Consider the following 12,338-nt stretch of genomic DNA (forward strand, 5'->3'; position numbering starts at 1 on the left):
TCTATTTATTATAGAGATGCACCGATCGACCGGGTGGTTAGTCAGCCAATTACGAGCCAGTCTGGTTTGACGTCAACCTACATTCACATCTGCATGTAAACATGTCATCAGCGCGGAAGTTCTTGAGTGAAAAAGACACAAAGTTTGCAATTTGTAATATCTGTAGGGCCAAAGTAAACTGTGAGAGAACCACAGGGCTCGATTAACGCTTGTCTGGGACAGGCTGATTTTTTAAAGGGGCAGGTGAGAGAGAATTTTACTTGCCTGACCAGACAAAAAGCCTAATGAAAACATCTACAAAAAAAATAACTAGGGAAGCACTGAAACTTGGCCACCAAAGTTTTTTGCGCGAAATTGATTCTGATTTTATTGCATTCATTGTCAAAGGCAATTGATAATGTACTTATGTCGTGCCAGATGAGGCTTGCCGGTCCGTGTACTTTCGCGTCTATTCATTGTTTGTTTTGTAAGCCAGAAATATACTGATGAATAGAATAAAGACACAAGCTAGCAGACACAAACTAATTTTCATTAGCCTATTCAAAATTCGTATTTCATTAAAAATCATAAAAATTATATAAATCTTGTTTTTTAATGTATAGAAATGCTAAATTTAATTTCTAGCGTCTCTATACAGACACTATAAGTGCCCTCTCGAGCTACTGATGCGGCTAACAGTAAACTATTGTTTTATGAAAACCTTTGGCTTTGATATTTTTATGATCTTGATCATTTTTCATGCCTAAAAACATGTATGAAATATTCATAACATATTTCTTTGCATTTAATTGTATCCAGAGACGGTTCTATGAGAATGCTAGAGGGAACGAAACAAGTGCTGCACGCTCAGGTGTCTCTCCTTATAACAAACAAAGTGTAACATGATGTAAATAAGAGATTCATTGTGCAGTGTACAGCTTCACTGATTATAACAGAACTTTGTGAGATAGTGATAAACTGAAATGAATGACTCTTTTTAGTGATTATAAGCAGAGCGCTCTTTGGGTGCTTTCTTGGCTACAATCCATTCGGAATTTGAATACGTTTTGTTTTTCTGCTTACACGCTGCAAAGTTCCAGGAGTGACATCCGCATGCATTTATATGCAGGTCACACTTACAAAAAAAAAATCAGACATCAAAATCGGTCAAGAAAATTTAAATCGGTGCATCTCTAATTTATTACATATATGTTTTACTCTCTACACATAATACATAAACATATACATACATTTTAAGCAAATATTAATGTATCTGACTTAATTTGTAACTGTGAAGTCTGCACTCTGACAAATGCTGTGGTTTATATAATTTTAAACTGGCATAAAACCATTACAAAAACCCAATGTGGTGTGAACATGGAAAATGACTTCTGCTTTTTTTATACTTTCATTTTCAGGACTATACAACACCTATCACATTAGTCAGATCTCATTTTATTATGGTACTTACTCATCTACTCCCTGAATTAATAGTTTACATCCTTTTGATATAGTATACCAAATGACCCAAAGTTTATTTCCAGTGGTCTGCCAGTATCCAAATCTAATGCAACAACATTTGTTTGAATTACAGCTAATCACAACTTAGCACTCATGGTAATTATGCAAATTCAGTTATACCAAGATGATGAAACTCAAACATAATTTGTGTTGATCTTGGACATGATGGATTATTCATGAGACTACTGCATCTCTGGGATTATGGGCTTGTCTGTTCTTTTCACTGTTTGAATCATATTATACCTACTTCTGGTAAGCTCTAACAAAAGTGATCTCCATGTGAATATTCATCTTTGAATGGTTTGTTGTATCAAATATCAGGGTTATCTGGCATATCAGATATTAGAGCTACCTTGTTTTCTGTGAAGAAAATACAAAAACACAAAAATGACAAAAAATGGGGGCAAAAAAATAGAGGCCATGTCTATATTACATAGAAACGTTGATGTCGATGTAAAAGATGTTGAGTGTAGGTTGCAGCACTACAAACAGGAAATCTGCTACTTCCTCTATGAGGCAAGGTGCAATATTTTTTCATAGACAGCCTGCCAGCTCATTTCCTGCTTGTAATCCATGGTACCTCCTCTAAGAATAAGAGTGACATTTGCAAACCAGTTCAAACAAGGAACTCCCCATTTTTAATTCAGGACACCTAAATGGATTACAATTTTGCTGTGGCAAACAACTGAATTTTTAATTCAGGACACCTAAATGGATTACAATTTTGCTGTGGCAAACAACTGAACATGGAAATGAACAATCAATCTAGTGCAGTGTTAGAAACAGGGTTCTTACAACTCAGCCAAAGTGAAACTGAAGCACTTTTCAGGCATTTTCAAGGTGCATTTTCGAACTTTTCCATTTCTTTACTTATTCACGTTAAATTAGATGTTATTGTGCTATTAAAACTACCTGCCTGAATTGCATATAATGTTGGATAATATAAATAGCCAATATTTAGTATATAAATTATAAAAAAATAAATGTATTGTTTGTTATTTTGGATAATATCAACAAAAAAAACATCTCCACAAACAGTGCCTTGATTATCAATCGTTTTTTTTTTTTTTTTAAATGACGTCGATTCGATATCGATCTTTTTTTTTAAATGACGTCGATTCGATATAGATTCTCAAAAGCCGCGAATAGATCTTTTCCGGTATTTATTTCAGCAAACCTTTAAAAGAAAATCTGATTAATGTGAATCTTTTCATTAGTCTCCTCCACTAGATGTCACCCTCTTATTTACCTTGCAATAAAAAAAAAAATATCTGTACTACAGAGGTGGCACCGAAGAACACAAAAGTGGCTTGTAGGTGTATTTTCAGACGTTTAATGATGCTTAGAAGTGGCATGAGTGCAAATTAAATTCATAAATGTATTATTCGTGTTTAGGTTAATGTTTTAAATATAACATTTTTAATATAGAAATATTAAACTAATTAAATAACAGAAAAGGTCCTTTAAAAATGAAAGTAAAACTGCCAGTAGGTGGCGGCAAATCATTGAGTTTATCATTGAATCATTCATTCAATTGATTAGTTTGAATTACTAATTAATTCAGGAATGAAGCAAGTGACTGTCTTTATGAATGTGTAATTCATTCAGATCCGTTTAAATATGCACGTTCATTCATAAACGAAACACCGCTGTGTTTGCTTGGAGATGCAGCTCAGATGTGACTTTGTTTGAAACTATTTTTGTTGATGAAATGGAGCAAAATCAGGCATGAGTGTTGTAGTCAGACAATGCAAGTCACTTAATTTTGATTTCTTGTTTAATGAACTGTTGTATTAAATAAATATCCCATTTGCAAACTCCCTTAATAACCATTAAAAGCTGTGACTCACTCATCGCGATCTCACAAAGTTCCATTATAATCGACGAAGCTCCCTACACTGCACAATTAATCTCTTATTTACACCTGGTCAACACTTTGTTTGCTATAATGAGAGGATTCGTGAGATTGCAGAACTCAGCACTGAACAAAACTCTGGTGTTTGAGTAGTGAGTGGATTCTGTTTAACATTGTGTTCAAGAAATCAACAGATAGGCCATGTCTGTGATACATTACTCAACGCAGCAAAAACAAATTGTAAATAAGTTAGAAGCCTTTTAACCTATGCTGGTCAATCACACTGGTGCTCCTAAATATTTTTTTTCATAGTCACACGCAGTAGTTTTCAGTTGCAAATGCACTGCTTCTCCATAGGTTCATGCATGGGTGCGCATCAGCTCACGCTAAGTTTTTTTGCGGTGTTAACCCCGCACTGTGGTGCTAAGTTTGTAGGGTTGGGTACCGAAAACCAAAGTAAGCGGTATGAACTGAACTGAATCAGAACGCAGATTTCGGTGCCTCTTAAATGCCTGAGCGATCGATTGAAATATTTGTACTGGTTCTCCGAAATGTACGCAAGAAGCATGGGCGTCGCTGGCTTTTTTAGCGGGGCTATAGCTCCAAAAAACTACACAAATTCACGATCGCCTCAGGGTCAGTCCCCTTAAATTTCATATGAAAATGGCGGCAGACTGGTCTCCTCCCCGTCTTTCGTTGCGCTCTTCAATCTGCAGACCGTGGCGGAGCAGCGCGAGCGACCTCAAACAGAAACAGTGGACACAAGGTGTGTGTTTATCGATAGATTTTTAGAATATCTGTTTCTGTGCAGTTCTTTGGCATAAATACAGTTTACAAAAGGTCACGAGGGAGCAATCGGTTTCCCATCTACTGTAAAGTTTTCACTCTGTTCACCGCTTATCACACCACAGCTGTTTCCTCCAGCGAACATCTAGCCCTTAACCCTTGTCCATTCAAAAATCTCACTAGATTATTATTAAAATTAATGGTAAAATGAATGTTAGTAAATGTAAACTAATATTTCCTACTGACACACTACAGCAAAAGACATAAATAACTGGCTTAAAACATGGCACCATGTCCCGACCAAGTATTGAGTGCATAACTGAACATAATTATTTGAAGGTTGACTTTTTTTGTATTAAAAACACTTTTCTTTTATTGGTCGGATGAAATATGCTAATTTTTGAGATAGGAATGTTGGGGTTTTCATGAGCTGTATGCCAAAATCATCAGTATTAAAACAATAAAAGACCTGAAATATTTCAGTTGGTGTGCAGTGAATCTAAAATATATGAAAGTTTAATTTTTATCATTATATTATGGAAAATAATGAACTTTTTCACAATATGCTAATTTTTTGAGAAGGACCTGTATTTGCATTAAGAGTAATTGGGTGCTATAATTACTATTAGGAAATGAAAAACAAACCAGAAATAGACCTTATTTAAAAGCAACTATTGAGAAGACAAGATCCACCATTCTCCTTTTATAAAGCTTTCCAAGACCTTCTTATCGGTGCTGATACTGATTCAGTGAGACTAGTGCTTTCCTGGACAACTCATTTTTAATTAGCATATTTATCATAAAATTTGCATCACTATAGGGGTGGGAATCACAGGGTACCTCACAATACAATAAACAATACATGGCTCACAATACCGAAAATATCACGATACAGCAATTCTGCAATAATCAATATATTGCTAGACAATCCTCTAATGATACATCACAATACCTGCCTAACTATGAACACAAAATGCCTATGAAAAGATTGCTGAAAATTCTGCAAAAATGAAATCTCGGTCATCATTTACTCACTCTCAAGCTGTTTTAAACCTCATTGAGTTTCTTTCTTCTGTTAAACATAAAAGTTATTTTGAAGAATGTGGGTAACCAAACGGATGCTGGTGACTTCCATAGTATTTCTTTCCTTCTGTCAAAGTTATTGGGGACCAGCTACTGTTTGGTTACCCAAAATATCTTATTTTGTGTTCAGCACAAGAAAAAAATTAAAGGTGCTGTATGTAGGATTGACACTGAGTGGTTAAACTAGGTATTGCATTCCAAATTCAAAATATTGTAGAGGGTTTTTTTTCACCCAGCCCCTCCTCCTCAGACTTTATGCACACGCAGGTGGCCAGATTGACGACACCAACCGGAACGAGGGATGAATGGAATTAAATGCACTGTGTTTTGCGTCAACTGGCAACCCTGGGTGCCGAAATACAATTGGGTAAACTGGAAGTGGGCAGGTTTCACAAACCAAAACAGAGACCGACATTCCGGCCCAGAACTCACATTTTCAAAGGAGAATAGCTGACTGTAGCATTGTTTTTCAGATAAACAAGTATGTTAACTTAGCATGTTTCTGCAAACATATTACGGTATTTTTATGCTTTAGTACAGTCAAAAATGTGCATACAGCACCTTTAATACAGGTTCAGATTACATAAGAGTGAGTAAATGCCACAAAAATTTAAAATTTTAAAATTTACATTTTGGGGTGAACTATCCTTTTAATGTCAACGGCAGCATGTTTAGTACTATTAGTCTGCTGTCATTTTAAGACCCACACACATCTAATATACAGGCACACATCTGTTTTTCTCTCAACTGTTTACTTTCACTCTAGACATAACCAACTGTGTTTATATGTAAACCTTGTGTGTTTCTGGCAGTATTTGCGCAATCAGACGCAACAGATAACTTAGTCCAGTAATCAAGCACTGTTCAAAAGGCTTTTTAGTGTGTGCATGCTTCAGGTGTACGCGCTCAGAAAATTTGCATGTCAGAACAGCAAGCAAATGAAATATTTAACCTGCAAGGTTTTAAACCACATGCAAATAAATGGTATAAAAGCCAAGGTTTTTAAACCTCTTTTTCTTAGGCTATTTAACTTATGTTCACGTTTCTCTCATTCATGTGTTGAGCTCCACCTCGAGGAGCCATGAAGTAGCAATGCTGGGAGCAGGGAAATCTATTTAGAGCACCTTATCGATATTTGATGCCAGCGTATCAATTCTCGTATCGCACAGAGAAGGTCAACGATATATTGCCATATCAATATTTTGTCCCACCCCTAGGAAGCACTATAGCAGTGCTCATTTTTAACCAAGGTCTAGTAGCTTTGCAGATATTACTCATCTAAATGGCCTCCAGCTAAAATTTCAGTTTGGTATCACAACTGACTTCATTGTTAAATGAGGCTGTAAGTCCCATTTGCCAAAGAAAAAGATGTCTGTCTTTCATCTCAATCTGGTGGAAAGGTCTAAATAATATGGCAGCAGAGTTAAAGGTTTGTATAGTAAACGAGTCACTAGATTGGAAAGACTGCCCTTTTTAATAATTAGAGCAATGGTGTTCTTCTCATGTTTCCTTTCACCAGACAATACTGTACATCAGACACAAGACTTGTGTGAGACGAGATATTCCCACTTGTTGTCAAGCTTTCACACTAACTAACCAACCCAAATCCATTCCTAACTGAAAGTACCATGAACTTCCGCTAGCAGAAAGTCTAGAGACAAACATTCATTCAGCTTTTCTTGTAGTGTCTTGTACTGTCAACACACAAATCAAAAATCTTAAACTAAATTTAAACTTGACATCAAAGACCATCTATCAAATATTCACAGCTTTCAAGCAAATCATTGCACAAAAATGCCCCAAAAGTATGACCCCTGGAGAGTGACATGTAAATAAAACAGCCACACTTGAACACGCTGGCATTCATGATCAGTGGAGCGATGAGTATGGGGAGTTTAAGTTCCATCAGTTGTAGTGAGCGAGAAATAAAGTACATGCCTTGATTTTCTCCAAAAGGCAGTTTAGTCTATGTTGATGACAGAGTACAAGGTAATTAATAACATTTAAATGAAATCTACTTTTAATCACAGAGCAGCTAAGAGACTGCTTATGCTTAAGGTGGTACATATTTATCAATGCACAGGTTTTCATAAGCATTGCTGACCACTATAAGTGAACCGAGACAATGAAGATGAGGTTATTGTCCTCACTGATGGGGTATAATGTGAAAAGAGAAATCACATGAACCGCAAGTGAACCTACAATGACATCCTGAATCCAATTAAAGCCTTGCACATCATGATGGAGACAACTATTAGTACACCCCAAAAAAAGTAATTGTTTTATATTTCCCTCATCCTCATGTTGTTCTAAACCCAAACAACTTTTCTCAGTGAAGCACAAATGATGTGAGGCAGTATGACAGCTTCACTCTGCTTTCACATTCATTCCATCTTTTCCCCCCAAAATAAAAGCGAATAGATATTGAGTCATTCCACCTGGCAGCTTTTGTTTTTTTCTGAAGAAGCAAGAAAGGTTTTGCGCAACATGAGGCTGATAAAATGGTGATGAAATGTTCATTTATGTGAACTAAACAATGACAAATAATAATAACTCAAAACATAAACACTTCAGGAGTGAGAGTGTACAACAGCTGTTTACATTCAGAGCATAGCAGCCTCTATATTTACCTTTTAGGTCCTTTTGAGTAGGTGAAGGTGAAGGTGGAGTCGGAGAATCTAAAGTCTGAAACAAACACACAATCAGACCTGGGGTTTGTGAACAACACACTGGACCACAAAAAAAAGTCCCTTTCAACAAGTGTAGTCTCCATGGCAACATCAACAGGGAATGTCCAGCGACAATGAATATACAAAAATGAAATGGACAGCTAATAACTGTGTGATCCTCAACAATAGTAAGGCGTGAGCTAATTGGAAAATCACTCACATCACAAAACAACACCTGAGTCCTGAGACGAATGTTAATGCGCTTATTAGGGTGATAAAAGCAGAATATGTGGTAGTAATAATAACGGCAGTTTACGTTTTGCAAGGCCTTCGGTTGCAGTTGGTTATTGCATAATTTATATTGTCCAGGAAAGATTAAATTGCGTAAGCCGGAGCACATTAGCCACATATGTGTTTTTGAACATATCGGGCTTTTGTGTGAAGGAGAAAATAAAGGTATCAGCGGTCAGACTGACAGCCTGTCAATTGTGTTGATTAAATGTATGCCAATTGTTAAAGGTAGACAGCTCTCTTAATAAGACACAATGGAAACTCACCAGAAAACAGGCAGTCTTTCTCTGCCTTACACCTTTGAATTACGATGTCGACGTCTTTTTGAATCCTCTCTTGCCTTGAACACATCCCCATGAAATAACACACACTAGAATGGCTTCTCTAACTAATATTCGGCGAAACAAACGCTTGCTTTCCGCTCGCAGGCACGTCTGGATGTGGGGAGCAGTAGGAATACGTGCTCGGAGGGCTGCTGTAACAATCCCAGGTGTGTCACGCCAACCGACACCGTTTCATTTCTTCTAACAATAGCCTCGATCGCATGAGCACAACGGAGAGAGAGCTCTTGTTCGCGACAGCCTTCATAAAGATATCACTTTTACACCGGAAGCATCTTTCAGTCGTCCTCATAACTCTGCTGAACCCAACAATGGCGATTTCGAAAGCCAAACCACGGAGCGAAAAAAAAAGAGATACCGCAAGTCTTAAAGTAAAACCAACGCGGGCGTGAGCGTCAGACCGTAACGGATGAGCTGAAGTTGCACCACGGGGCTAATCAGTGTGGGAACCCTGTGCTAGCATCCACGAGCTGAACTCGGTGGGAACGGGAATCACAACAAGGCGGATGATGTCATGGACGTGTTTTTCTCCCCACGAGCACTCTCTGCTGCTGGCCAGCACTTCGGACCTGCTCAGCATCACTGGCTTCTGATTGTCATGTGATAAAAAGCTGTTTATTTGCTAATAAATATATATTCAGCTTATCATTGCTGATCTTTAATTAAGCAGTATCACATGAGCATTGTCCTTTTGATTATAAGGACGAAGCACATGTATACTGATATTCAGTAGCCTACAACAGCAACATTACGAGTGTGATGTTTCTTTTCTACAAGTTAAATAAACGGCTATTAGAATCAGCTTGTGGATCAGACTTTGTGCCACTCATCAACCCACAGAACTGGAGTAGCTACCATAAATGAAGCGTTCTGTGATCAATCTGAAGCTTCACACTCTCCTCACACTAATGAGAGAAACCCTACTCAGAGAGAAAGAGTGCTTAGTGTTTTTAACTCCAGAATTTTGTTTTGAATCCAGAAAAGTCACAAAACCCACTGTTTACATGATCAGTTCATATATAATATTAAATTCATATATAATATTATAAATAATCAATATTATATTTAGTGTTATGTTGTAGCCTAATGCTATACTTTCTGAAACAACAACCTAACAAATTCATTAAACATCTTACTTTTGGCGATTTAAAGGGGTCATCAGATGCCCATTTTCCACAAGTTGATATTATTCTTTAGGGTCTTAATGAAAAGTCTGTGACATAGTTTGGTTAAAATTTCTCAATGCTAGTGTAAAAAAACACACTGTTTACCCTGTCAAAAACAGCTCTTTTCAGAGCAAGCGTTTTGTAGCAATTTCATTTCAATGTTAATGAGCTCTGCTGACCCCGCCCCTTTCTTCCCAGCCGCTCTCTGAGGGTGTACTTTAGCCGCATTCATCATGAAACTCGCTAACTAGCACATTATTCGGTTGTTAAGTGGTGACGTAAGAAACGCTGTTTCTGGGTCCAAACCTCAACACTTTTCGGAGCGCGCAAGATGGCGCCGTGAGCACAGGTGTTGAGTTATAGCGCCCATCAACAAAAATAAATCTGAGCAATAAAACGGACATTTCTTTATCAGTTTACGTTTTAACTGGATGCTTAGTGCTATTCGTTTACCACAGTCCATACAGAAACATGTCAGCTGATAAGAAAAGAAAGAATTCTGCGACGAAGAAGAAAGAAATGGCTGCTGACACAGAGACGACTAACTCTGCTGCTGCCGCCTGTAACGTTTTAATTGACAGTTGTCACGACTATTATGGGCCTGAAGAGAAGATGGAATTTTCGATGTTGTCAGTAGAAGATTTCCCCTCGCTTCCTTCTACTCCTCTGAAGCCTCCCCCCAAAAAAGGCCGCGGTGAGTCCGCTGACGACATTATCACGAAACTTTCTGAGCTAATCAACATGAGGTCTGATAAACTGGAGTCAATGGTTGCGGCGAATACTTCTCACATTGCTGGTTTGAAAGAAAAGCTGAACTCCGTATGTGAAGATGTGAATGAGGTGAAGACCAAAGTTTCCCAGGTCGAGTCATCGCTTTTGAAGGAGAGTAATCGAATCGGCGTTTTGGAGTCACGCATCACTGAATTAGAGCGTTACTCTAGACGCTGGAATTTGAAATTACACGGTGTGCCAGAAAATATCGATGAGAAAAATATAAGGAAAGAAGTGATTCGCATCTGTCAGAAAGTACTGCCAGAACACAGTGATCGTCTTCCGGATGTGATTGACACAGTGCATCGTGTTGGTTTGAAGAAAGTGAATTCTACCCGCGGTATAATCATTCAGTTCTCTTCGCGTACACTCAGAGCAGCGGTATGGGAGGCAGCCAAAAATTCTGCGTTTCTACGGGAAAGTGGTCTGCGTTTCAGAGAGGATCTTTGTAAGGCCGACAGAGAAAACAGAATGAAGCTGTGGCCACTAGTAGATGAGGCACGGAAAGCAGGAAAAATTGCCTATTTTGTAGCTGGTCGTGCCTTCGTGGAGAAAAAGGAGATTTTTCCATCAGGCTGATTGACCTTTTTTTTTTGAGTTGAGGTTTCCTGTTAATATTCTTGCTTATGTGTATATGTATGTATGTATGTATGTGTGTATATATATATATATATATATATATATATATATATATATATATATATATATATATATATATGTGGCTTCTTTTTTTTTACCAGGACTATATGGTCATGTTTTGAGTTGATGGCCAAAAGTCATGTTTCGTCCGTTTATCCTCAAAGTAGTCATAGTTGATGTAGTGCTATGTCCTCACCACAGTTAGTAGCTGTCTTTAAGCTTTTGTTCTAAGGAACTTGTTCAAGTGACTTGGTTTTTTTATTTTCTTCTTCTTCTTTTTATTCAGATCTTGTTATTTTGATGTCTTTATCAATAACTTCACTCAATGCCAGGGGACTAAGGAACAATTTAAAACGGAAAGCCATTTTTTTATTTGCCAAACAATATAAAACAGATTTTTGTTTTCTTCAAGAGACTCACAGCATCTCTGAGGATATGCGTTTTTGGAAATCCCAGTGGGGAAATGACATTTTTTGTTCTCATGCTTCTCAACGGTCTGCCGGGGTTTGTACACTCAAAAACTTATTTGTGGGTAAACTTCCTTATACGGACTTTGATACCAACGGGCATTTTATATGTCATGTTATTCAAATTCAGAACTTTAATTTTATTGTCATGAATATTTATGGGTACAATTCAAAGACAGAAAACGATGTTCTTTTAGATAAGTTAGAAGAGAAAATTGTTCATTGGTTAGCCAAATTTCCTGATGCATATATACTCTTGGGTGGTGACTTTAATATCACATTAGATAATATAATTGACAGATGGCCTCCTGGTTCTTGTAATAATACAAATGTAAAGCTAAAAATGTTGATGGAAAGATTTGATCTGATTGATGCGTGGAGAGTTAAGCACCCTCATACCAGAGCCTTTACCTGGTGTAATAAGTCAAGGTCGAAGCAATCGAGAATTGATTTATGGTTAGTTTCCCGTACACTTGAAGACAATCTGAATACTGATATCTTATCTACTCCGTTAACTGATCACAAAGCAATACAAATCCATATTGATTTACAGCCAATATCGTCTTTTAAAATGTATAATTCCTATTGGAAACTTAATAGCTCTGTACTTAAGCATGAAACCGTTACTCTTAAGGTAAAGGAATTAATTAATTTATTTTGGACTAAAGCTAAAGCAGAACGCGTTTATGGCAAAAATTGGGAGTTGCTTAAATTTGAATTGGGCAAGTTTTTCAGAAGTTATTGTAGTAAAGTTGCTAAACTCAAAAGAG

The 12,338-nt window shown here is 37.3% G+C and overlaps 1 protein-coding gene across 1 annotated transcript in view; it reads right to left on the minus strand.

The window, feature by feature from the left end:
- Positions 1–9,090, minus strand: part of LOC109078898 (protein mono-ADP-ribosyltransferase PARP8-like) — a 39,008-nt gene extending 29,918 nt beyond the window's left edge. Inside the window, exons 1-2 of the mRNA XM_042756595.1 lie at positions 8,451–9,090; positions 7,855–7,909 (exon numbers count right to left, since the gene is read on the minus strand). Of these exons, the coding sequence (XP_042612529.1) occupies positions 7,855–7,909; positions 8,451–8,541 (146 nt within the window). The 5' untranslated portion in view covers positions 8,542–9,090. The remainder of the gene's footprint in view (positions 1–7,854; positions 7,910–8,450) is intronic.
- Positions 9,091–12,338: the final 3,248 nt, after the last annotated feature.

This window comes from Cyprinus carpio, chromosome A5 (assembly GCF_018340385.1).
Source record: "Cyprinus carpio isolate SPL01 chromosome A5, ASM1834038v1, whole genome shotgun sequence".
Taxonomy (NCBI): Eukaryota; Metazoa; Chordata; class Actinopteri; order Cypriniformes; family Cyprinidae; genus Cyprinus; species Cyprinus carpio.